This window comes from Poecile atricapillus, chromosome 5, assembly GCF_030490865.1.
Source record: "Poecile atricapillus isolate bPoeAtr1 chromosome 5, bPoeAtr1.hap1, whole genome shotgun sequence".
Classification (NCBI taxonomy): domain Eukaryota; kingdom Metazoa; phylum Chordata; class Aves; order Passeriformes; family Paridae; genus Poecile; species Poecile atricapillus.
The window spans coordinates 28,026,980-28,054,920 of record NC_081253.1 but is presented as its reverse complement, the minus strand read 5'-3'; the positions used below and the strand labels follow the sequence as shown (position 1 = coordinate 28,054,920).

Below are 27,941 nucleotides of genomic sequence, written 5' to 3'. Positions count from 1 at the left end.
AAATATGATGAGCATTTATAATTTTTTTCTTTCTTCTAGAACTAAATTAAAAATGCACATTATAGTTATAATCACATTTATCTTCTGTGGATGCATTTTTATTCAGCTTCTCTGTAGAACAGTTTCCAGACAGCAGCATAAAAGCAATTGCCATTTGCTTCTCTCCCCACAAAACCTTGCCAGCATTAACCTCCCTTAATGCAAGCAGCTCCTCCCCATAGCAAGGATGGAAGCACAGCAACTTGATTCTTTCCTCTGAACATCAAGTCTGGTATTTAATGCAGCTCAATACACTTTATCCAGTGTGAGATACATGTAGCTGAGACATTTTTATATATACATCCATCTAATACTGCCTATGAAGTTTAGCCTACATCCTCCTCCTATGCATTAGCAGCATCACTGTGCACACTGCTCTCAATGCTTCCTAGGGGACTTCTCAAACTACTTGTTTGCAGACTGCAAGTTATCTTTCAGGGGATGAGCAGTTTTTAATTTCCACTCATAAGAATATTATGAACACATCATTATAATACAAGCTATAAGCTCCTGGCTTACATGTACAAGGAACCCTGTGAAAACTGCATAGGTGAAGTTGTATTCCAGGAGCAAGTTACCTACCTACAGCCTCCTGAGTTTTTCTGTCAATACCAAGTCTGAATGCAGCTTAAAATATTAACACTCTAATGTAAGACTTGACATTTCTCTAGGCTTTTGAACTTACACAAGGTAAATAAAGTGAAAATTACATTAAAACTTAACAACAGCCAGACAGTTCATTTTTCCACACCAATATTTACAACATCCTTAAAAACCCCGAACAACAAAACAACCAAACAAACCCAAAAACATTCCTCCAGCTTGTGGAAAATTCTAAACATCCTCATTCCTTTCTCTCTCACACAATTCAAACTGTCACTGTTTTGCAGCTTTTGCTTCCTTGCTTGTCAAAAGCATTAACAAGTTAGCAGAGCACCCAAGTCATGTAATTATACTATTAAAGACAGACAGAAAAACAAATTATTTTGCAGTAGTATTATTACTACAGTAGGATTAACACAACATGGAAAATGACAAAAATACAAAAGGACTTTGGGAAGAGTCATAGGATTATACCAATGCATTTAAAGTAGTGTAATTTTTTAAAAAAAAAAATCCATTTGTGTGATTTATGTACATGTCCATTTGATGCAGTTACTTACTTATCACATACACGTGACCTGAGTGACTCCATCTTCCTGGTCAAATTGTCCATCATCCAGTTCCCTTAATACTCCATCACTGCTACTGAATCCTGGAAAGCCTCCATAATGGGAGGATCCCTCCTTGATCCAGCATTGTTTAGAAGGAGATAGGTGAAACTCATCAGGTGGTTGTCCAGTTTCTACAGGGCAAGAAGTAGCTGTGTCTGATCCAACACTTCTGCTGGACACTCTGCCTTTTTCTTCCCCAGTCACTTGTCTTAAGGATTTCCTCTGAAAAACAAGAGGATGTTGAAATGTTAGCTTACTTAGGGGAAAACCAATCCAGCCAAACACTTTGCAATGACTCATGGAGAGATTTAGTAGCTGCATTTTTACACCAAGTGCAATTCTCAATAAATGTGCCATTATCTGAGGAGGCGATTACAATTCCCATGGTAAATCTATGCAGATAGAAGTCAATTGCTGCTCTATACAGACATTTGAAATGGGATCTTCAGAGTCCTTGCACAGGAGGAGCTCAGTATACAGTCTGATATTAGTATTGGGACTGCCTAACATCCCTCCTGTTGAAGTGATGGTTGCCAATGTCAAAAAGAAAAGTAAGCAGATTGTGATTTCTGTAAACAATGGACCTATCAGACTATGCTAAGGGTTCTCTGGGGCACAACAATAAATAAAAGGTTTATCTCAGTTTAGCATCAGGAGCTACCTGAGTTACTGAGATCTGTGATGATGCACATCATCATGTGATGTCACCTCCAGAGACAGTGTCAGTGCCTTGAGCCACACAGAGGAGCAGGGTCAGCACAGCAGGAGTGCCCTGAGCCACCTCCCTGGAGGCCCTGCACTCAGCACCAGCACAACTACACCAGGAGATGTTTGCCAGGGGACACAGCCCTGCCCACAGAAGGAGCCCATGTAGCTAAGAGGGAATCCAGCCTCAGCACAGAGCTGCATTTCAGTGCATGAAAGACACAGTGCAGATACTTAAAAGAAAAGCTCTCCACAAACTTTACTACGTTTTGGCAAGTTTGTGTCCCCCTTCTGTACATTGCTAAGACAAAGCTTAAATTCCTTTGAAACAGTAAAAACAATGGCCCAAGTGGCTAAAGGAAACATTCAGGAGAGCTGGTACTGGGGACATTGTGAAATTACACAAGGGGAAACAACACTGCCTCAGGAGAAACAGAAGGAAGTAAGTTTGTTAAGGGAAATAAAGAAAAAGAGAGAAGAAAAAACCAATCCCCTCAAGCACTGCATGGTTCAATCTTGCAACTCATCCTCTGAACACTTTCTTAGAAAAGCAAATGGTATGTGACAAAGTCCACTGAGACAGTACAGCACATGTAACCCAAGAAGCTTTTGTATTATCACATAAATCATAAGCCAGGTGATAACATACTACCCCACAAATATCCAGGAAGGCAGAGATGAGCTATGAGGATATAACACACTCCATCATCCTCAGAAAAGAGACCCTGTGAGATTAAGAGACCAAGTAATGGAGGGTTCCCTTCAATTCATACTGAAGCAAAACTTGCTTTAGAAATGGCAATGCTAAATTCAATAAAAACAATAAATAAAATTATTCTGAGTACAGAAAGCACCCTATATCCTGTGAAACCATTTTCCAGAATGGAAGTCACAGAGTTCCAACAGCTGGACATACCTAAGGAGCACAGCTGCTTCCACAGCCAGACCCTGCTGCACCGTGGGGAACTGGAAAGTGATGTGACCAGGACTTGATAGCTAAGTGATGAGAAGGCCTGGATGAGGCTGCTTTCTTATTTCAGTAGTGACAGAGCCCTGCTGGCAGCATTCTTCTTAAGGCATCTGAGTTGCAAACATGCTCAGTGTATACTTAAATAATCCTAAATTGTGATGCAGTCTTTTTTCTAACTTAAACTTTAGGTACCTGAAATATTTCTGCGTTTCAAAAATACCCTAAACTGTGAATGTGAACTTTTTCTAGCACCAGTTTTCATGTAATATGAATATCAGTGAACAGATATACAGTACAAATGAAAAGGAAGATGCCATGACCAACAATATACAAAGAATTAAATGTTTTTATAAAAATGTTTGCAAGAGTTTGATAGAGTTGTACAGCTGTGTCATCAGTATCCACGGAACATTTTAAACAGAAGTTACAAAAACCAAAAAAACTCCACAAAAACAAAACCACCAAAATAAAAAACCTCAACCTCCCCTCCAAACATTGAAGTTTCTAGAGCAAAAGAGAATGCTTTCAAATTTCAGTAGCTTGTTTTACACCTAAAATCTACGTACTCAATGTACCTAGAGCTAGCAAACATTTTGGTAAAAAAAGCAGTAAAAGTATTTTTTTTTTTTTAATTATTTAAAATTATGGGGAAAACCAACGTAACTGGCAAAACAGAAGGAAAATGTAACTCTGCTAAATGTTTCAGCTTCAGCCCCAGTTACCTATTTATCCCAAGTAGATTACCTCAGCATACTGAAATTTCCTGGTAGAGAAGCAAACATTCAGTGGTACTGAAAAAGCACATTTTGTTCAGATTTCAAATAGAAACCCCGATGTAAATGGCTGTAAATCAGCTATTTCTTGTTTACTTTGAGTATGTTTAATGCTTAAGTCACATGTTTTCCATTCCAAGAAAATAAAACAACTACAAAACACATTTTATTTGTATAACCCAAGGCTGCTCATCACCCCACAACAGGGTGGAAGAATTTATAAAGTGCTTCCTAGTTTTAATTTAAGCCGTGTCTCAAAGATTCATCAGTTCCCCAGACTGAATGTTTTTACAGAACGGGTTTGTATTACATCTCTTGGCAAATCCAACTTGTGACATACAGTTATGCTGCCTTTTAAGAGACATATAGTTAGAAGTAACTTCATGCCTTACCAAGCGAAAAATATCAGAAGTTCATGCCCTTATTATATACAGAAAATTAAATAAGTAGGAAAGCATCAGGAAAAGCATTATTTTATGACTGACATGATATTGCTTTATATATTTACAATGTTGCTATCAAAAATAGTGGTCCAAATCATACTTTCAGAAATGTATTGGGGAAAAAAAGTAAAGGCTACACAGTCAGGCATGTGAGAGAAGTCAGAAAGTTTTAAAGATAAAAGCTGGAGATGCTTTTGACACAGAGGGTAGTTAGGGAAAAAAATCTGCTGATTTAGAAGAGGATATGAATGGAGAGGGATTAAGACACTGGGAAAGCAGACTACACAGAACACTGAAGAGCAACAAACCAAAAGCTCCAATGAAGAAATTAATCATAGTGTACCAGAGCTATCTGGGAATTGAGACAGTGGCAGAGACAAAAACAATAAAACATGACTTGAACTGTGCATGTTGAAGGCAAGTTCTTCCAGGCATGGAAATACTAATTATCAGGGGACACAGTGAGAAGGAAGTTAGGCTGTAGATAAGCAGAAGCCTGGAGAAGAACAAAAAAAGGAAGAGTATATTTTAGAAACACTAAACAAAGGAAAACGCAGATGATGGCAACACGCTGAACAGACAGTAGAAAACACAGAGAAAGATAAAATACAAATGCAAGAAATTTAGAGACTTATAGAAGTATTCATAAAAATAGAGAAAGAAGCAGCTAGGTATCACTGCCATATAATTATATGCCATGAATGAGTTCATGAAGTTCCTACGCCTCTGATAGACATGAGTGAAAATATTTATTGTTTTTCTTACTGCTTAAGATTATCACAGGAAAGACATGTTGAATAAAGGCTGACCAGACACTGAAAACCAGAAAGAACCAAAAATGGAAACCCACCACAGTATGTCAAAAGACCAGGCAAAGAAAAGCCCACCAGGAGCTCACCCCTCTCTGGGCACAGCAGGATTTACTGCAGTACTGTGCAGGTGCAGTAACTGTTGTGACACTGACTTGGAGCAGAATGTGGAGACTGTCAGTCACTTTAATCCTCAAAGCACTTGATACAACCACTGCTGTGGGAGCTCCACTCAAAAGAGATGAGGACTTGTTGAGGTTCAGCTGCAGGAATTTTAAAGCCTCTATCTCTGTCACACATGTTCGTGCAACAACAGCCCTTCACCCCGGAAACCTGCAGATTACAGCAGCACATCTTAATACTCCTTTCTTCTAAAAATATGGAAGTAGATGTTTTGAAGATCAAAATGGTTTTCTGTTTCACATACAAGAGATGCAGGATTTTAACGAGAACTTTCAAGACTTCCTAAAGACTTCCAAGGAAACACAGCATAGCCAACCTCATTCACCTGAGACACAGTAATTCCTTAGCACAAAACAGGTTTTCAGCATGCTTATGCTTTTCTCCATGGATTAAAAAATAACAGCTGAGGAAAAAAATAACGTGATCCAGCTGCAAAAAACATCCACAAACTTGAACTTATTAGAGGGGAAACCCTGTTCTGCCACTTTCTCCCCCTGCTAATTCTGAAGTCCAGTTTGTTTCAGTATCTTACCATTATGTGAAGTACTAAATATGTTACTCACCTCTGGTGTCTGGACAGCAGAACTCCACATAACAGGTCTCTGAAGAAAAATGACTTGCTTTGTGGCCAGATTTCCTTCACTAAAAATTAAAGAAAATAGTTTCCATGTTTTAAAGGCAATAATTGTCACTAACATATTCAAAGTCAACTTTAAGGGGTGGTGTAAGGCCATGAATGAGGACAGACTACAGAGTATTATCTAGTTTATTTATTCCCCAACAGTTCTATAATGATATTTTTAAAAAACAGATACATAGAACTGGGTTAAGGTGATGCACATGAAAATATGGACAGACCAGTAACTTGTATTACCATGACTGGAGTTATCTAACATGTGTGCGCTTGAAAGTTTAAATATCAGAGCTCCCACTTTTAATCCACATGTCTGAGGCAAACCTTCACAAGTCTTTTTGTTAAACTTAATCTTCATTGTTAAATATGCAGCAACATATTACTACCTATTAATATCACAACAACCAGGCCCAGTCTTAATAGATCCATAGCTTCAGTAAATCTCTCAATACTTTGTGGCATGAAACTTGGAAATTAACATTCTTTACTGCTAAATAAAATCTGTAAAATGTCAGCTAACTGACACAGCAGGATAAGCTTGCTGCCTTATCACCTATGGATAGAGAGCTTCAGCTCAGTTTTAATAAGGTTTATATCAAGAATGAGATGAATGGCATCAGGTATTTTGTACAAGGGAAGTACCAGAACAGGCAGGACAAGAGAATTTTTTCATAAGAAAAATAAAGATGGGGGAAAAAAAGGAGCAACTTCAGTCCTGGAACTTTTACACATGCTAATATCCTTGTGGTAGACAAAGCAAAGGTGTTAGGTTTTTTTCCAAAAGGGAATACTGGAAACACCAAAGAGATGGGAATTAATTTGAAGTATTTATGCTTCTACCTACTTTATCAATCATAAAACTGTGTTATTATACATAACATTACAGAAAGAACTACTAAAACAATGTAAGCTTTTACATCAGTGGGGATATGTCACAAGGTTAAACACCACAGGCATGAAGTTAAGGTGCATGTTCACATGCATGTTTCACAACTGAAAATTATTTTGTATTTAAAATCAGGGACTTGCTCCAAGAAAAACCAGGGATTAAAATGGTTCCCATGAGCTCATAAGAGCTAACAGCCTGCCCTAGTAAACTTCTGGAAGCAAGCTCTGAGGAAATACTCAAACCAGCACTATTGTCTGCATGGACAGCCACTCAGATCAATAGTTAGTGATGGATTTACGATTGTGTTTGGCCCCTCACAACCTTCCTTTTAGTGTCGCCGTACTCAGGTCATGGCACATCTTTGCATGTCTTCCCTGGATGAGAACAGAGAACTAAAACTCCAGCTTGTGGGAAAAACAAAAATGCAGGAGAACAAATTCATTCATTTCCTTAAGCCTAACAAGGCTTCCTGTTCCAAGAGTCCCTGCCTCACTATTTGCATTCATTGAGAGAAAAAGCGTTTAGATTTTATGTCATTACAAGGAAATCTGCAATCCTGCAACCTTATTCCACTTGGCTAGGTATTTCTCTGTGCCTCAGTTATGTCTCTTTTGATCAACTGAAAAATATCTCCTCCAAGCAACAAGGCTGAGCACAGTCCCTGGCATGGGGAAGAGCCTAAGGCTTATTTTGTAACAGTGTCTGCATTCCTTCAGAGAAAAGGAAAAAACCCAAACATTAAGCTAGAGCTTGTACAAATTCTACTAGAACAGAAAAAGGACATGATGGTGAGTAGACAAGAAGTAAATTAACAAATTTCTAAGTCTGACCTTATTAAAATGCCACACACGACAAAGCTGCTATGAGCTTAATTCACAAAGCACTCAATGACAGTGGGATTTCCACAGAATTTAAATGAGAAAAAGTGCTTAGAGCAAGGGAAGCTCCATAGTTTCCCCTCTCATTTCTACATTCCCTCTTTGCCTCATAAGTCAGGGCATTTGAAAACATAGATTAAGTAGTGAGCCAGGATAAATTAATAACCACAAAGTCAGTGTTTTTGCACTGCATTGCCCACAGTCTGCCCTGCCCATTTTCAGGGACTCCAGTAATCAGTGAAGGGAAATAAAGGTCACTGCAGAGTAAGGCTGCTGAAGCCTTTTTCCTGTCTCTTCTTTTAAGAGCAATGAAGAGCAACAGAGACTCTTTTGTTGAAACACCAGCAATTTGTTTGTCTGCTTATGCTGTATGGGCAAAAACTGCATCCTCTTACATGTGTATATTTAAGTCCTCTGAAACAACCATGAAGCTACAAGTTCAGCAGTACTGCCAATGGCTCTGGTTTTTACAGATCCATTTTTTAATACATGAATATTTGATATATAAAGCAATTAGAATAATAGATGTTCAACAAGATTTTCTGAAAATGAACAAAGGGAATAAGAAATTATTTTAATGTATTCAGTTTTGGTTTTTTTTGTAGTTTTTGCTGTTGTTGGTTTTGTTTGCTTGTTTTTTTAATTTCTCAAAATAAAACTCTGCACTCCTTTGGAACTGGATAGCATCTAGACTTTCAGTTTTGAGACAGACATCAGCCACTAAGTGTCCTGGCTTAAAGGAGCCAGGACATTTTTCAAAAAAAAATTTAAAAAGCCTAAAAATAACTCTGATTTTCAACCAGAAACATGTATGGACTTCTACAAACTCATGGTAATACCATACTAAAAACTGCAGTAGCACTAATTTACAAGCAAAGTATTTTTTAGATACTCACAAATGATCTGAGGGACAGTTTTGCAATAAATTAGGAGAAAAGACGACAGAATAGAGGAAAGTACAGTACTAGTAAAAATGGGGATAATAGATAAAATTTTATTTAAATACTATGCAAAAATTCTATTCTAAAAATAAACATGAAAACATCATTTTGTCACATCATCTCAAACTGTTGCTTATTTTGTTTTTTTCAGTGTTTCTGAAGCCTCTTAATATTCAGGCTGGGTTTTGAGGTCAGAGTTTCAAGTCTGGGGGAAAAAACAGCTGTTGAGCAGCATAAAGTGTCCCTCTTTATTAAGACTTTTGCATTCCTAGGATAACCCTCCACCACCACAGTAATGGCATCTTGCACAGCAGACACACAGTAACCATCCAGGAATTTCTTCCCTTTAAATACCAACATTAATGCCTAAAAATAGTACTTCTCAATCACTACTCAGCCTATCAGAACAGGAAGACATTCATTTTCTGATTCTCATGAATTCTCAATCCCTAATTAGGAATTCTTGTCCATAAGTTGCTTTTTTTCCTTTTTTAAAGCAAACTGAATTGCTGTATATGAGATATACTACAGGCACACAAAACATGATTCATCCTATTTCTTCTAAGAGTAGCTCACAAGCTACAATGGGATAACAAGCATTAGACAATTCATACAGACTTCTACTCAAGCATTTGGGCCAGAAAACAAATGTTTTTTATTAGGCTGAGTTACTCTGGTGTTGATACAAAATGAATCCAGTTTCAGATTTGGCCAGTATACAGCCCCTTTAGCATGAGCACTACTATTAATGCTCTGCTTGTTTCACATCTGGGATACAGCACTGTTTGAGGCCTAAATATCTTCCTGGTATATCCTCACTGATTCGAGGAACAGCTCCAGCTGAATCAATCTGTTCATGCTTCCTACAGCACTGCATCCTATTTTATTTTTTCTTACAGCACTTTTCCTCTTTTAGTTGGCCCTGCCTTTGCTTTGTGAACTCTGAGGTACAAACCAGCACCATTTGATGTGCTGCAAGCCCAGGCTGACACTCCCAGCGTGTCACTCAGCAGCTGCCCAGTACATTCCTGACCCTGCTGTCCAAACCCCGTGGGGATGGGTTCAGTTGCATGGCTTGCAGGACACAAAAGGTTGGAAGTCAAATATTCCCTCATCCTATGACTCAGAACACACAGTGACTACTAAAATCTTCCTCCCATTCTTCACCAGCATTCTTCAAAGATTGTACCCAGATTCTGAAGACTTACTCTCAAGTGCCAAGATTTGGCCAACATTTCAGCTGTTTATGAGAACGAGGCCCAGTAGTTCATATACCCTAGAAGTCCCCATGTTCAAAGCTAATACACTTAGACTACAAAATTATTGAAGAAATTAAAGAATAACCATTTGGTTTATATTCTGGAAACTGCTTCTTATTCCAGAAGAAACCAAAAATGAGACCCTCAAAAAAAATAAGTAACAGAACATGCCATATTTTACCACAACTTCTTTTAGCTCTGTATTTAACCAATTGGTTAAAATCAACTATTAGAAAAAACACTGCCAAAAAAACCCAACACCTATTTCCTGATCACAAACGCCTCCTTCTTACACAGGGTGAGTTGATTTAATTATGTCAAATCACTTGACCAGAACTTCACTTTCTTACAGCTGTTTTCTAAGAATCTTTCATTCACATCTTTTTCATGCTGTCTTGATTTAACACAGTGCGGTCTGGGATCCAAAGATTACTTGACTTATCCACTCTTTCCACAGTTGTTAATGAGTCCTAAGCCCTGCCTCAGTACATTTGTTTATTTTTTAAGCTTGGCAATCTTAATCTAATGGGTGGAGAATTTTAAAAAAGAAAAAAAAAAATATGAGAGAAGAGGGGCATTAAGAATGCCTAGTCTAGTGCTTCATTTGCCACTTTTTAGCTGTGATGAAAGTCAGAGTACCCTTTTTTGGGGGGGAGGGGGGTGTTTATTTAAAAAAAAGAAAGAAAAAAAAAGAAAAAAAAGGAAAAGAAAGCCTGGAACATTATGAGGAATCCAGGCCTGCAATTTAGCTCTTTTTGTGTAGAAAAGAGTCCCATTAATGCTCTAAATAAGCATTACAGCTAGAGACCTGAAATCCAGGAGTCTGGTACTATATTTGAGGTGAACCATAGATTATTCTGTAATTAATTTCTAATACATGTGAACCATGTATTAGAAAGAGGAAACAGCCCAATAACTTGCTGGATTAGCACATTCTCTGCCCTAATTTGCAACAAATACTCCATGACTTTCTTATGACAACATATCATAGTCTAAATCAGTCTTTCACCAAGGTCCTAAACTAGTGAAACATTTCAAGACTTGTTTCCAGTTGAAGCATGAGTAACCCCATTGCTGTGGACTGGATATGTGATAAAAAGTTCCCTAAATAAAATCTTTCCTGTTTAGATTTACACAATGTATTTTAAATTTAGAATTAGACTCACTGAAATCAGTGAGCAGATGCGGCAAAGCACTCCATGAAAATGCTACTTATAGCTCAAGCTTTACATACATTTAACATTATCAGCATTTTTCTTCCTTTTACATTTAAGTATGCAAGTAATTACTTAATAATTCTCAGACATGCACACCAAAAATCAATAATCAATAATTTGGGTACCTGTCATGTCGTACAATTGGTGTAGGAAGGACACAGGTCAGGAGCCATCCAAACTCAGCCAGCGTGTGCAGTAAAGGTCCATAATCTGTTTTAATTTCACATCCCTACATTAATAATTATAAAAAGTAGTAAAGAGACTCTGTACACGTTTTATTTGCATTTCTACACAATTCCAACACCTCCCCCTCTCACTTTTAATGAGATAATCCTTTGACATGACATCGAGCTGTTGTATGATGGAGATTCATTATTTCAAACTGAAAACAACTTGAAAAGTTCAAGACTACAAAATCCATGGAAAACAGAATTTATTAACATTAGGTATGAGCCCTGACTCATCGAGACATAACTGAAAAGCACATCTCACTCATGAAACTTGTCACTTTGCTAAATTAGCTCCTAAAACTTTTTAAGCATAATTAGGTGTCTTAATTGACATCTTTACACTTTTTACTCCACATGTGAAAAATAAGCGTCTCACTTAGCTACACACAAACCCATTTTGGTGGGATTTTTGGTGGCCGTCTTTTTTTAAAATACACGAGTTTTTAGTTTGATGTTGATTTTTTTTCACATTGGTCAAAGTATTTATCATTGGATATTTCAAAAGTAAGACCTTAATCCAACAACTGCTTTCAGATGTCATTCATACCAATAGTCCTAAATGATCAGAATATTTCTAAAGAGTAGTTTAAGTAATTTTATTGCTGTAACGTAATACAGCAGTAGATGTAAATTTATTAGGAAACCCAAGTCTGTCATATCTAACAGAAAGATTTTCATAAAAATACACATCTGAAAACATACTGAATTAATTCACTATCAATTTTCATTTATTGTTTTTCTAGTTCTAGCTACTTCTCCCCCTGTTTTAAAAAATACTTCACCTTATCAATGTGGCCTGTGCTTGCTGAAATTACACCTGAATTGGTCTGAAACACACACAAAAAAAACCCCAAGACATTTTCTTTGGTAGTATTTGGGGGCATGAACATTTACAAATGTCAAGCCAAAACTGCTCTAGCATATTTCTTTTATGTACAGTTACCAATGCCCACAAATCTGATTTAATTTTTATAATTTGGGGCTTTATTTAAGCCTATGCAGGTGACTTCAGGAAGCCATCCCAAATGTTTATGGAACACTAGAACCAGCAGCCTAAAGGAAAAAACAAAGAAAAATACAAGTAGGAAACAGCACTGCTAAATCATCATCTATTTACCTCAATGACTGTCCATTGTTCAACAACTATTGCATCATTTCCTTTCCTGTTAGAACCTGGAACTCCAGCACCTTCTTCTTCATAGATAAATAGTCCTTCTAAAGATTTGGGCAAATAATCCCCTGTGGACATAAACATAAGTATTAAATTTTAGGTTAATATATTACCATGATGTACACAACATGTTTCTTTCTCACTGAACAGTCCTCTAAAATAAAATTACTCAGCAAACTCAAATTTGTGGTTATTTGTGTAGCGTTCAAGTCAACTTACTGTTAAAATCCCTTTTTTCTATAAAAATTGAACTATGAACTACTTTCTCAAAAGCATTAACCCCTTCCACACTCCACTATGAATTCCAGTTTCCTGTATTCAATGTATCTATTGCAGAGGATTGGCACAACCCTCTCAAATTCAATACTGTCCTGACAAGACGTCGCTTTTGGTGTGGTGGGAGAGAGCACAAAAAAGAGTGAACCATGAAGTGTAAAACTCAACTACAACTACTTAAATACATAAATGGCCACAGGAAGAGCCTGAAACGAGTAATTGTAGGAGAATTCCTGATGGGAAGGAAGTTTCAGAGCACAACTCCCTGACTCACATGTCAAAGCCTGGTAGCATCTGTTTGGCCCGAATAAAGCTGTACATCAAATATTGTTCATTTTCTGGTTTTGCTTCTCCTAACAGCCTTTGGGAAGCCTTTTGTGGAGATTTACCTTAGTAAATGACTAACAAATTAAATTGGTACAGCAAAATTATGTAATCCTCAGAATATCAGCATTAAATCCCCTCCAATACTGAATGAGGTAAGTTATTGCCTGGGTATGAAAGACAGGGAGTTACTCATGCAGAGAAGAGCAGACAGCTCTCTCTGTGGGGAATGGGAAGACTGTAAAACTGTTGTTGGACAACAGCTGCAAAGATTAATTTCAACAGCTGCTAAAACCACCCTTCAGTGAACTGTAACAGATCTCCAGTGGGTTCTTTTCCAGCTCTAAAAAATCTCTTACATTGAAAACTACAAGTCTGAATTTTCACCTCTTCACCAAAGGAAATTTGTTTCTTCCACAAATAGGAATAGTTTCAGAGTAGAAAAGGTGACCGCTACAGACTGTGGCATTAGACTGTTCATGTGCACAAAACATGCAGTTTGAGAGGGACTAGCTGCCAAATTCCACCAGAAGTAAATCTATGGTGATGAGCTTATGTGCCTCTGAGTCACTAGGTTTAGTGAAGAGCTACAGAAACACAGTGATTCACACTCAAAACCGTGGAGAGCAATGAAAACTGAAGAGCTGTCATTAGTGTCAGGCTTTTGTTTTTGAAAAATCATAATTTAACTTGCAAAGATCTTATGTTTTGCAGGTTTTTTAAAATTTAAGGCCTTCAATAATCCAAGCCTTGCAAAAGGATTGATGAGTGCATATTGTTTTAAATCAAAATTATCAGAAAAAGCGTAAGGCGAAGTAAATATAACAGCTACTCAAACTGACAGTAATTTTACCCTCCTCATATAATTAATGTAAAAAGCAGATGAAATGACTTCTGAGAGCCACTTTAATATGTAATTAATTTTCTCTTGCACTTATTAATCATCTTGAGCATTGCAAGAAACTGTTTAAGGTCCCTGAAACCTTTTCAACAAACATTTGACAAGACTTTTCTCCACTGCAACCCCATATTTTGCTTGCTTACATTGCAATAATTAATTCTAAAGGAACATCGATAATTTGCAACTTAGTACAAACAAGCAAGTTTGTACTAAGAGAGGTACAAATTCAACCAAAGCATCACCTTAGTGAAGTATAAAGTGTAGGTTTGCTATCAAACAACATTTGTTGTTTGAATTTATTAATCATGTCAGTTTGTCTTGGTCTGCACCCCTAACACTAGGGTACTACCATTTTCTTCACTTTTTTTTTTTCAAGTAATTGTATAACAGTAGCTACCTACTATTTTTTTTACACACTTTTAACTTCTGGCTTTCAGACAAATCCAGTTCAAATGGAAATAAATCTCTCAATTACATATTTTACCAGAGTTTAAGAGTTCTAAACACTTTTCATCCCATTGTCTTTACCTTGAAAAAGCACAAACCAAACCAGAAGAACTAGTACAAAACATTTATTTTGTTATAAAGCTACTCTAGTTTGCTGCTTTGGAAATTGTCAATTTCATAAAACAAAGCAAAAATTTCAATTACTTAGACTATTATAAATTTTTAGAATCTGATACCTAAAAGGGAGTAATTTATTTTCTGGACAGTTACAGATCTATCTGGACATGTTTACATAAATATCCTCCCATAAAGAAGAAAAATATGATTTTTTTCAAGTTAGGTAGCTCTATGTAAACAAGAAAAAGCTTCATGATATCCTGGGACAGTACTCACCTTTAGAAGTTTCCCAGTGTACAAAAGAATCAACTAAGGCCAATCCTTGTTTATAATAAAATGTAGTTAATTCTAGCCAGTCTGCTTCCAGTGTACTAACAACTGGCCCCTTTCTTGTTACTTTCATAGACAAAACACCTTCATGGTAGGTCCAGCAGGTAGAATCATCATCAAAAACATTGAAGACTGTATAGAGCTTATCTAAGGAGAGAGAAAGGAATAATGAACCTCAAATATACTGCTCCAAAATTAACAATATTACTGCTCTCCTACTTTAATATAATTTTCTAATTCTAAGCAACAGTTTTAGTAACTGTTTCTTAATGTGGCTCTGCTTAAGGCCTAAACATACTCAGGACAAGGTGTGAGGGGAGGTACACTTTGGGATATGAGGAAAATGTGAACTTCTTACAGCTGGGCTTTCACTGAATTCTTCAGGTAATTGGGGTTTGCATAAAGAAAACATACAAAGACTAAGAAAAAAACAGTGGAAATAGCCTTCATTTCTGCCACTTGTGGAACTTCTGGCTACAAATATTTGCAATTATAAAAACAAAAGTAAATTTTCTAAGCTTGCAAATGTAAGAAATGCCTTGTACTGACTTCTACCCATTATTTTCTGAAGTTAATTCAGTGTAATTAGTTGCTTACTGGGATTTTCCCAAAGTAATTGATGACCAGTGGAAGTTAAGGATACAAAACCAACATATCCTCAAATAGTTTTTCTGTCTAGGTATTAATACAGTGCTGTAACAAAACTGGTCACAAGCAAGCATTCATTAAAAACTAACATATCTGTAGCATTTTAGGAAATCACTGGTACAAGTTATGAAATCCTAACCATGTGTGTTCTACAAATACACTTGTGTGTCACTGGTATAGAGAAGTAACACAAAGCAGTTGCCCAGAAATGTTCTCAGACTGCCTAATACTGCTGGGCACCCTAAATCAGTGCAAACCAACCTCTAAACATTGAAGTTTTCACACTGTCAAAACAAAATAATTTACTTAGATGACCTCAGTTAAGACATCAATCTCTCTCTAAGCTCCAGAGACAGAGAAATTTCCAAAATAGGATTTGTACTCTAAGTAATCTGAATCAGTATCTGGAAGAATCCCTCTCTGCTTTGAGAAGTGTTACTATCACCCACTGCAGGTGATATGAGGTGCCTAGAATAAGGAAAATTCAGAACAAAATGTTGAACTTTCAGGAAGGGATGACTCCTTTTATACAATTTCATTCCTTTCACAGGTGCTCACATCAGAATAGATGTGTTTATCCTGACAAACCTTCGTTTCTATTCCCATATATTGAAGTGAGATCCCTTATTTTTCTGGAAAAAAATTGTTTCCCAATACAACTATTCAATTCCTCACATCTAACAGAAATTTACCTCTGCAAGCTATGTATTATAGTCAAAATTCAATAGTTCAAAAAGCAACGTAACAGTAAAAATTCATACTTATAATCTCCAAATCTATAACTTGGACACTGTTTTGCCTCTTTTGAGCAAAGGTAAATGGAAGTGGCACACTGGCATAGCAGTATATACCTACACACATGTAACACTGCCTTTGAAAATTAACATCAGTATTTTTCAAAATGATGGTTACATAAAAAATAGACCAAGAAAGGTGGTTAAGTTTCCAGAAGTTTTATCTTATCAATTGCAGTGATTTTCTATTTGACTAGTGTAGAGAAGCCTGGCATATCCTTGCCAAAGCTTTTTGAAGTTCCCTAAGAACACTGCATGCAGGGACTGCACTGGCTGCTGATCTACCTGGTCACACCAGCCTGCACAAACAATGCTCCTGAACAGAACCAAGAGTTTTCCCACTTCCTTAAAGGACTTCTATTCTGCTATATATAGCAAACCCACTACTTCAAGCTGTAAGAAAAGAGTTAAGTTTTAACAGATTATGCTATAAAGGCTCACTTGTAGAAAGACTGCTTTTACTCAAGTGTTAAAAATAAGAGGGCCATTGATTATCTCTGTGCTTAGAGTCATTATTCTCACAGTCTACAAACTGGAGAGGCTGCTTTAACAGGAAAGTGAAAACGTTGCTTTTGAGAGCAATTAAAACATGTCTGGCTCATCAAGGAATGCAGCCTGACATGAAAGTTTCATGTCGCCTGCTTTCCACACAACACTGTCTTGCATTAGTTCTTTTATTTAGATCACGTCTTCTTTTCTTTCTTCTCCTCTTAGCAGCCAGAAGGCCTTAGAGTTTCAGTACCAGAAGTCAATGTTTCAGGCCATTTTCTACACAGACTACATCAAGCACCTCATTCTTCTACAACTGAGCTGTCTATCGCAGCACCAGCATTTTTTCAATTATGCTTTTCCTTCCTATACTTTTAATGCTTACTTTTCTCTAAGAAATTCATTTTGTAACAATTATTGTCTTCAATTTCATGGTCAATGCATTAATTTCAGTGATCTCTTTCAGGACACTTCTTGAAGGCACATTAACCAGAAAGAATCCATTATGAACGGATTTATTTGCTGTACGTTATGCGAGTTGCCTGGAAGCGTGTAAAATTATGACTCTAGCTGGAAGGGGCTCTCTTTGTTGTCAGCTTTGAAACTGGAATCACAACATATACCTGGAAATCATTACGTGTTTATAATTTCATAATGAATAAAATTATGTGTGTATTGCAGAAAATATTTTATAACAATTGCATCCTTCCAAAAGGAAGGATTTTTACTGTCACATGCTTATAATACACACATCAAGCAGAAAACCTTTCTGTTTGTACCACATTTCAAGCCACAATTGCACTGTGGGCAATTTTGGGGGGTTTGTTTGTGGTTTTCTTTTTTTCTTGAAGTTGCAAAGTAGAATTCCAACAGTACATCTATAATAGTCTACAGGAAAACTGAAATATCATTTAAATATATTACCACAGCTCACATACATAAAGCAAAAGGTAAGTATTCCTTCAGCTTCTTTTACTGGCAACTCTTTTAGAAATGTGTATGCATTTACATACACATGTGTAGAAGCATCTTCCAAAACCAGTACTTGATACAACAGAAAATGCTGTTCTTCTATTTTTTCCAACACCTCAACAAAATACCTTATTTCTGCAACAAACAAGCAGCATTTATTACCATCTCCTCTTCGTGATTTAGAATGGCTGACTTCTTTTCCAAACTGGAAATCTGAATCCTCTAACAGTCTGCTTTCTCCATGCACTTCCTCCTCTATCCCACTCTCAGATGAGTGACCGCTCAATGTCCCTTCATTCCAGTTTTTATAGCTTTCATCAAAATTTTCTCTTCTGTGTTCCCTATTTCTTCTGCCCAGTGTTGAGTCCAGCTCTGCACCTCCATCTGTGCTTGTTCCATTACAGGCTTTAGGCTGAGAAAAATGTTGTGTTACAAATCCCACAAACTTCTTTCCTCTTCTAGCAGCTTCATTAACCTGCAATACAACATAAACTTAGCTGCAAAGTCATTTCAGAATTGCACACACTTTTTTCTTCTTTGAAACTTGTACATACATGAACCTCTTTACTACACTGCTGAGGACATAAAGGCATAACACTGTATTACAGAGGGGTGACTTGTCTTTGATGCTGCCCCTGCTTTGAAGTAAATGCAACTTTTCCAGCATATCTTTGGAGTCAGTCCAAGAAAGGCGGCCAACACTGGTACTGATTTCAGAGTACACAAAATCCATCATTTAGAACAAACCCAAAGTATTTTATTTAATATGTTGTATTGATAAGCAGTATAGTAGAGCAATAAAAAGTATGTCTCTAAATATGTCAGCCAGTCATATTAAAAATACTGACCTCCAATACTATAGAAGTATCTCTGTCATAAGCCATAAGTCATCACCTTGGAGGTAATGACATTCCCTTGGAGGCTACTCAGCTTTGTTATTACTGAGGACAGTGGAAGAGCAGAGAAAGGAGGGAGTTAAAAGCAAATGAAAATCCTCTTATTGCAGCCAGTGGTGTCTTCTCTGCACTGAAGTCTCAATACACAACTGTAACATCTGTGCCATCTGTGGGATGTGTCTGTTCTTGGAGGTTTTTTTTCCTGGTTTAAGGAATGCTGCCATTTAGGAAGGTAATCCCACTGACATCTTGTACTACAAGCTCCCCTGTGAAGTAAAGTCTTCACAGGTAAATACAGGAACTTCAGCTCAGAAAGACATCACATGGGAAGTACTGGATTAAGTGAGCACAAAGAAGGAAGGATTCACCTTACTCATAAACTGCTAATCCCCAGAGTGAGTAAAAATCAAACGACTGATGGCACTGCAATCCCTTTTTAGTATCATGATCATGACACCTCAGTCTATCTACTGCCATTAATTATGCACAGCAATGATATAATATGCCAGTCACTGTGGTTATATATACAGAGCTGCTGCTTCAAGGACAACCAAAATAGTTTTAAATTTAACAAGCAACAGAGAAAAACAGACAATACGATAACCTTCTGCTGAAACACCACGAAGTCTTATTGTTTCAGATCTTGAAAAAAAAAGTACTAAGATTTGACTAGATTATTTGTTTTAATTATTTAATTAATGGTTTATTATTATATTTATTATTAATTTAATAGTTTTAAAACTGAGGGCATTTAAAAATCAAGTTATTCTCACACACTACTTCTGTAACAGATATGCTTCCAAGACTCCATCGCTGCTCATTTCAGGTGTGTTTTTCCTTTAAACCTTTGTCTGGTACACTACACCACCAACATGGGACAGGTATACATATTATAAATGCATGATGTAATCACATTTTAAATTTGAAACACCTGACAAAGTCAAAATAAGCCATTTAGAAGATATAAACAACTCTTGAAATTTCAAAGATCATTAAAGATCTCCAATACACTTTTTCTTCTACTACCCTCCTTGGCAACTAAAGTAAAAAGATATCACTAACTCTTGTAATAGCAATAGCTTCCTATTTCCTATTTCTTCAATTTTGCAGGGGAAGTTAAACACAAAAAGAACCAGAACTATAACTTGCATTCCAGTAGAAGTTTACTGTAATTGTACAATGTTTTCAAAAGCTGTGCCAAGTAAATATTTGTTATAGTTCCTATACATGTTGTATTTTTTGTTAAAGAATGAAAAATCGTTTCTTAGGTACTTAGAAAAACTTCACATATCATGAAAGTATTTTATAAAGAGTGACTGAGCTTGGGCCTGATTCTGCTTTCAGTGAAGACTTCCAAAGCTTTACAGGGATACTCAGTCTTACATTACAAAAAGTAACTCTTTTCTCACTTAGAGAAAAGTTTTATAGCTTCTATAAAATAAACACAAAACTAAAAACACAACCACTAAATGCTGCTTACATGTATGACAGAAACAAAAATCTGAGGAGAAGTTAGAAAAAACTTCCATTACCTTCTCTAGCAGTTCTTTCACTACTTCATTTGTCAGTGTTTCATATGTTAAAGGACATTCCTCAATCACCAGCCTGGGGTGCCTTTGTCCTCTGGGTGCTGTGTGCTTCTGGCTAAAACACAGAAAGAAAGCAGTCTTTGTCAGGCGTTTGCTGCCAACTTGAGCAAATGCTTGCATATAGAATTCTTTTCTTTTGGAATAGTTATCAATGAAATCCTGACAATGCTTCTTCATACTTTTTAGAACTCAGTGGGTTTTGGTGTTTTGTTCTGTTTCTTACACAAAGTGGCAGGTACTGTGTGTTTCAATGCAAGGATAAGAATATTAATATTTAACAGGAAATTCATCTGAAGACCATGCAGAGAGATATTTTGGAAACTGAGCTTTACTGACAAACAGATCTGCCTTTGTAATAAATAAATGCAAACATCTCTGACAATGCAAAACGCACAAATTTAAACTATAAATTTAGTAAGCACACAGAAGGCTCAGTCTTGTAGAAAACACACCATGAATAGAAATGGTACTTTTACACTGTTAACATCCTGCTGCTTAGTTTTTGTAACTAAAGCAGAGCTGCAGCTGTTAAATGAAACAGTATAGGCAAATACTAGGAATACAATGCAAAAACACCTACTGAGGGTTAAATAATGTTTAAACCTCTCATATTTAAGCTGACAAACTCGAAGTTCCACTTAAAGTTAGAGAATAGTATTAATGTTTCATCTAAAGCCAGTTGTTATTAGTTAGACAATATTTAGTGTATGCCAGTGATTATAATGGGATTTTATTTGATGCTTCCTTTGTATAATCATTTCAGTGAGAAAAGAAAATCAATTAGACACATTCAAATATAAAAGTTTACTTGCCAAACCGTAATTGGAAGTAGTTGTATTTGCCTACACCAGAACCAGCCTCAGTACACACGGCACCTGGGAAGGAAAGTGGAACCTACACCAGTTTCACACGTAGGCTAGAGACCTCATCCTTCACCCATTCAAGGGCCAACAAAACAAAAACTTCCAAAGGATGCCACATCTACAGGGCAAAGGCAAATTATGGGAGCTGTGTGCTGGCAATGCCAGCTCTTGGAAGCCTCAGCTCCAGGGCAGGCATTTTGCTTTCTTACTCAACCTTTTCCCCACAGGAACAGCATTCACCTTGTTTGCAGATGAATTTATAAAGGTTAAGTTGTATGAGCAGCAAATACTCTGAACAATGTTTGTTTAATCAAAGGGTTCGAGAATTTCTCTCAAATGAATGTTTTACAAAAGCATTACTGGAGTGGCAGCAAGGCAGCTTCCAATTCACATCCTCTCAGCCCTCAAATAAAGGCAAGAACCTTTTTGCATCACATAAGGACTCAGGAGAGAAGGGGAAGCTTGACAGCTTTTAATGCTGCAAGAAATCCACTTTTCTAGTTATTCAAAATAAGAACCAGGGGTTATCTTATTTGCATTCAAAGGAACTAATGAATGGTAACACTGCTTTGTATGTATTCTTTAGGATCACATGGCGATTACAATGCAATAAAAACAAGAATAATAAGCAAGACTATGGATCTGGAACATAAATAAGTTCTTGCCTCCCTGTCAGTGTCAAAAACAAGCTTTTGTATGAACTCTGATTCAGAATGATGATTTCCTTCTTAATAAGGAAAAAGCCCAAACTACCCCAGACAAATTAATTCACAAACCATGTAATTTTTCTCTAGAAAAGGAGAAAAATTTTGAAAACCACGAAAAAGCAGGCACAAGATAGTTTAAAGCAGCTTATTACTCTCCTAGTATTTTGGTTAATCTTTTATTTGCTGCAAGTTCTAAGGCAGATGATATCACACTTTGGATTTTTGTCGGGATATTTACTAAGGCAAAGGAAACATTAGCTTATTGTGTGCTTAGCATTAATTAAAAGCATTACTAACTGGCTAATCTGAGGTGCTCATTTCAAATGGATAAGTTACGGATGTTGAGCAGTCCACTTAAAAATGGCTTCAGTAAAGGATCAGTGTATTCAAGTTGTTCCACTGTTACCTTAGTTTTAATCGTGAGAGTACCACTCGATACATGTGACTTGCAGGGAAATTCCTTCTCCGTCCAATTGGCAGCATAATGGGATGAACAGCTCCTACAACATAGCCTTTGCTGTAAAATTCTTCCACCCGAGGTGCTATATCCAACACAGAGCTGATCTTGATAACTTCTGGATTTGAGGAAGCTAAAAAGCATTGAAAGCAGAAGAGAAGCACATGATACTGTGTATGTCTATAAACATTCTGGGCGAGTTCCTTTTATGTAAACCACACAAAATTTATCCCAAGGCTTTTAATAAAAAACTACTGTTCTATTTATACAACAAAAAGCAGATTCATGGATGATTCAACACTATTCAACTACTTCAAGCACCTATTTTTACAGCTTAATATGATCTACTTTTAAAATACTTGGCAATGTTTTCTGTTTGATCAAGGTCTGCCAAGCTGATTTAAAAGCTGTGTTAACATGTAAACACATAATAGGGCTAAACTTAACAAAACAACTATTTTGTCTAGCCAAAGCCTTAAACATACTGATGCAGTATCCCTCAACTCTAGTTTTGAGGTAAATTCCCATGTAACAGACCTAAGCCTATGACAATTGATTTGTTTCCATTAATTTTTTAATTTTTTTCCCCTTAGAAGTGATCTGTGGAGTATCAGTTGACACTTTGACAGTCTCAGTTCCTTTTTTCAACAGACTTATGTATCACCTAAGTAAGCTTGTGCTCTCACTGATTTCTGCAAAGCGTCCCTCTCAGCATGTGCAAGCATTTTGTATCAATAGGCATCACCTGGATAATACATTAGTGTTAGGGAAAACTACAGAGATAAAGGGAAAACTTCTTGGTGAACCTTTTTTGAATGGTCCACAGCTTTTGCAGAGAGAAAAGGAAGATTCAACACTGGTAACAGATTACATACTCTGCTACAGTCAGTCTGATGGGTCAGTAACTCCTGTTTCTCTCAAGTACAGCTGAAACTCTAGATGCTCTCAGAAAGCAGGAAATCAACACTCATACACAAACAGCAGCAGAAGAGTACACCAGCACAGATTTGCCAAAGCTTTCATCCTTTGCACTTAGGAGCTCTGATGACAAAACTGCCTAGCTGGAAATCTGCTGGTCTATTGGTGACCCCTGCTCCAAGCAGTCTACTTGTCTGGATTCTGATGAGTTCCTCTTTGTAGGACTTTGTATGCATTAAGACCAGTGGCCCATCTGCATTAAAGGATGCCTCAATCAAAACTAAGTGACCTCGCAACACTTTTTTCAAGATACAAACAACTTGAACATGCTGCCTTGAACATTCCCTTTCAAACAATACAACTGAAATTAATTAAATACACTAACTCTCCTTTGATTCCGTAATTTAAAAAACGTATAAAATAAAACAAATACCATCACAAATCTCTCATCACTTTGTTCATTTTTTATTCCTACCTTTTCCTGACTATCTGCATTATAGTGCAGGTTGGTAGTAGCAAGGAATTTAAGGACCTAAGACCCAGCAAGTCGCTAAGTTTGTCTCTTCTACTGTTTTTAACTATTACTACTGTTACTAACGTTATACTGTTTTTAACTCTGGTTTTATAAACCAGAGACATGACTCCTTAGTTTGCAAGAATATTTTATCCTAATAAACTGAATTAGAACTCTGCTGATTCACAAGCAGTGTTCTGTAAAACCTGTGCTTTCCCACTATAAAATGAGGATAATATGAACATACTTACACTTATGGAGAGCTTTAAAAAAAAAGACCACAAAAAACCCACAAGCCATCAGAAACTAGTATTTTACAATACTCAAATGCTTTTTAATACCAATTTCTACTAATGGAACAACAGAATGGTGGCCTACTTTCTTATCACTGCAAAAACCTTAACAGAAAAGCAATCAAGAGGAACCAGAATAATTTATAACATGGGAAACACACTACCAAAAATTATCACCAACATATATGTTGATGGTTTATTGCTGACAACCAGCAAATTCAACCAATTAAACTAAACTGTCAGTCATTCCAGTCATAAGGACATGGCTGTTGCACTTTATTTTTAAGCAGACAGTGTATCACAGCTCCCCTTTTGTAAACAGAAGATATTTTGTCATCAGCAGTACCTCCATCCCATGATTCCACTCACTGTAAATCCAAGAGATGCATGCATTGAGAAGTAACTACTCCATAGCCCACAGGCCAAAAAAGCAGGAATGATGCAATATGATCATCACTTCCCTGATTTTATAAATGTCTTAAACCCTTTTTCATAAAAAAAATTTCCTTCCTGATGTGGTCTCAACAGGCAGCCAAAATATTGCAGCAATAACAATTCCAGCTAACTTTCTAGCTGCATAGTAAGCCTCAGATGCAGGATACTGAAGATGCTGACAAAACAGCTATTTCATACTTATTCATAGTGGTATTCGGAGTGACAAGAGCTTGACAGCATGGCATCTTAGTAGGCTGCATCAGTATTTCTTCTTTTCCCTAATAGAAATGTAATATATAAAGCACAGGCATTCTGCTTAGTAGAAATATATAAACTATCCCTACTTTCTGGTTAAACTGATTTCAAAAAATAGCAGCTGTTTGTGTGATTTGGATATGTCTCATGACTGAGACCTTGGAATTTACAGTCACTGACCAACATCTAAAATTACACTTCAGAATCCACTGCTCCCGCTTCTATTCTGTTCTACCAAAATAAGATGGGCTTTAATTTTCTTGTTTAGGATTCCCCTGATGGACATCATCCTCCATGGAATTCAAAGCTAATTTTTACAGTAGGGATAGGAGCATTTTGGGGACCAGGAAGGGAGAAGCCAAGGTTCAGTGCACAGCTAATAACTAGTTAGGATGCACAGGGACTCCAGCCAATAAATTCAAACTAGAGCATGGTTGACCTAATCTGCATCATGGCCTGGGAAAAGATCAAGGACTGCTGAAAGTTTCCCCAGCAAACTCATTTTGACTGCACGTTGCACATACCTGATAAAGCACAGAATAAGGCATACTGAATTGAAGTAACACATCTATGTTTGCTATACTTTTATCTTGATGCATGAAATGGTTTACTGTAAGATCTTAAAATACTATTAAGTGCAGATTTTCTCTATTTGGTGCAAGATCCAGTGGAAAGAAATCACTCAGGAACACAATATTCTATGCAGAGGAAGTCTTTGCTCTGGAAGTAGGCAAGGCAGAACGAGTGCCATAAATACACAACTTGACAGCAGAGCAAAAACTTTGGTTTGAAGTGATAAAGGGCTCTCAGTTTCATTTAGCCAAAGGTATTCAAATAGCAACAAGTATATGAGCAAGCTGACTGAAGTAGAAGGAAAAAAGAAAAACGCTCAATATATTCTCCACAGTACTTGAGCCAAGCCTCCCATTTCAGTAACATTCAGAATTGAAAAATACCTCCAAGACAGCATATACACACACCATGGTTTTTTTTCTGTATTCATCTTGGCTCTAAAAAACAGAGACTTTAAAAAAATATTTTAAGGTTATAGACACACATAGCTAGAACCATTCAGCAGAAAGATACCTGTGCTTACAAATCCTTTTAGTTCAAGTGAGAAACCTAAAACAGAGTGAGGCAACTATCTGAAACTGATCTTAGTTATTTAATATTTATTAAATGCTTAATAGCAATCTGGATTATCAGACAAAACGAGAGAAAATTAATCTTTACTACTGTACTGCTAGGTTATATAAACAGAGGATACACCTTTAATTGCACTTGTTTGATGGGCTTTTACTTAAAAAGTCACAGCCACTTTTACAACAAATAATTTACACAACACTACTAGAAACTAACTTGAAAACACAGCAAAACTATCTGGAACAGAGGCCATTTAAGAACACTGAATGCTCTTCAGTTTCCAAAAAAATTATTCTTTTGGTATCACTAGATTAGTAGGTAATCCATGTATGCACTAGGCAGCCTAGCTTTATTTCCAACATCTTACCACTACTTACTCAACAGTTTTGTTTCTTCAAAAGGCAGAAGCTAGTGAGAAACTTTTTGTGTAAATAAACAGAACACAATTAGTTTTCCAGTACTATAACCTAGCAGAATATATCTTCTATTAGTATCCTGCAGTTTTTAAATTAAAAGACTCTTGTATTTTAAATAAAAATATTACAACAGTTAAAACTAATCAGAAGCCAAGTTTTGTTTATGAAAAAGCTCCTGTAATTGCAGTAAGACCTGCACTTACACTTACTTGCATTCAACCCTTCTAGTTACAGCATTTACTTCAAATCCTTGTTACTAAGCATTTCCAGTAGACTGGGTTGTTACAAAATGCAAGTTACTATAAAGTGACTGTAAAACTGAGCTGTCTGTTCTCTGAGGGCAGCCATCTGGGCTTGTTTATGTTTTCAACTTTGTGGAACAGGGACTTGCTCTGTTAGAGATGGGACACCCTCGGGAAGGAAGTATCCCACAGAGCACTGTCTGCCTCTAGCTATGCATACAGATTTTGTTTCATTTCAGTCACAATTTCAAAAGACTATTCAACAACTACAAGCAAAGCATTTGGAAAAAAAAGTAAGACGAAACTCAGACTCTTACAGAAACATCTACCAAGAGACTGCGGTGGGTGTAAGAGGGGAAGTTACTCCTGATACACAACTAAGAAACAGACTTACTTCTGCATAAAGTAACAAGGACAATGACAGCCTGTTTTTGGAAGCTGAGTGCATTTAAAAAAATTGTTATTCAATTAAGGCTCAGGCACAGTGCATTTTCTGAACCGTCACAGTGAATTCAGACAACCATTATTCAAAGCGAGTATGGATGGCAGTATCTGACTCACAGGAAACTAGGAAAAATCTCTTAACAGTTTTTAGCCAGCTTCCTTAACGAGGACAGTTGTGTAATTTGGAGGGTTTAGTTGTTAAAAATACTTCAGCAGTTTCCATTGTAATTTTATACAAGTAAGAACCTTCGTCATGATTTGTGTTTCAAAATAAAAGTCTTACATTTTGGCTAGCTTTTATAAAAGTGCCTAACATTTACTGTAAGTCAAACAAGACAAAAGTAAGTTAAATCCTGTTTCTTCTTATTTCAAAACAGTAAAGATACAGCATAAAAAAATACCTTCCAAAGAAAAATCCAGCAATACATATTCATAAGCAGAATCCGTCTTTGTCTCAACTTGTGGTCTTTTCAGTGTAGAGAAGATTTTTCCAGGGCTGCTATCATCTGGGTCTTCCAGCTTTCTCAGTCCGCACCCCATGGCAAGATCTGCAAATGATTAAGTCGCAGGAAAAGGTGGGGGGAGCAGCAAGATCTGTCGCTCTTACTACAGGGAAAAAAAAGGAACCAAATAATTCCCCTTGATTTTTTTCTATTAGCTGTAAATCCAAACAGAGAAAAAGTCTGGTTCCCACACCAAAAAGCAAAGGTACTTTCCATTCATTTTTAACATAGAAGCAGTAAGTTCGTGATGATTTCAAGCTACACACTTGGTTAAGAGTAGGCTTGATTTCGCAGCAACATTAGAACTGCTCCAAACTAGCAGAGATTTTCCATGCCACGTCAATTTACAGCCAGCCCCTATCAGTGCTCTCTTGCAGAGGACACCAATAGTGCTTTGTTTGTCCTTCTAGACTGACCGAGTAAGGGGGGGCAAGGGGGGGGGGGAAGAAGAACTGAAAAAGAAAGTTAGAAACTTGTCTGTCATTACTTACCTCCAGAAGTTCCCAACTGCAGTAGAAAGTCAGACAGGAAAAAAGCAAGTTAGTCAGAATGAAAGAATGAGAAAAGAGCCTCAACATGGTTGGAGACGAAAATCACTTCCAGAAAGGAAGTC

The 27,941-nt window shown here is 36.8% G+C and overlaps 1 protein-coding gene across 3 annotated transcripts; it reads right to left on the bottom strand.

Moving 5' to 3' along the window:
- Positions 1–95: 95 nt before the first annotated feature.
- RFTN2 (raftlin family member 2) lies at positions 96–27,941 on the bottom strand. Of its 3 annotated transcripts, none has more exons than XM_058839811.1 (10): positions 27,820–27,941; positions 27,227–27,431; positions 22,115–22,298; positions 20,082–20,193; positions 17,816–18,128; positions 14,697–14,897; positions 12,302–12,423; positions 11,080–11,183; positions 5,700–5,778; positions 96–1,475 (listed from the first exon to the last, which is right to left on the bottom strand). In XM_058839811.1, exons 2-10 carry the CDS (start codon positions 27,363–27,365, stop codon positions 1,206–1,208), a joined length of 1,524 nt encoding a protein of 507 aa, XP_058695794.1. In that variant the 5' UTR covers positions 27,366–27,431; positions 27,820–27,941; the 3' UTR covers positions 96–1,205. The 3 variants fall into 3 exon arrangements, with proteins under 3 accessions (XP_058695794.1, XP_058695795.1, XP_058695796.1); XM_058839812.1 differs by having other exon boundaries at positions 27,227–27,373; positions 27,820–27,884; XM_058839813.1 differs by lacking the exons at positions 27,227–27,431; positions 27,820–27,941 and adding an exon at positions 26,349–26,410.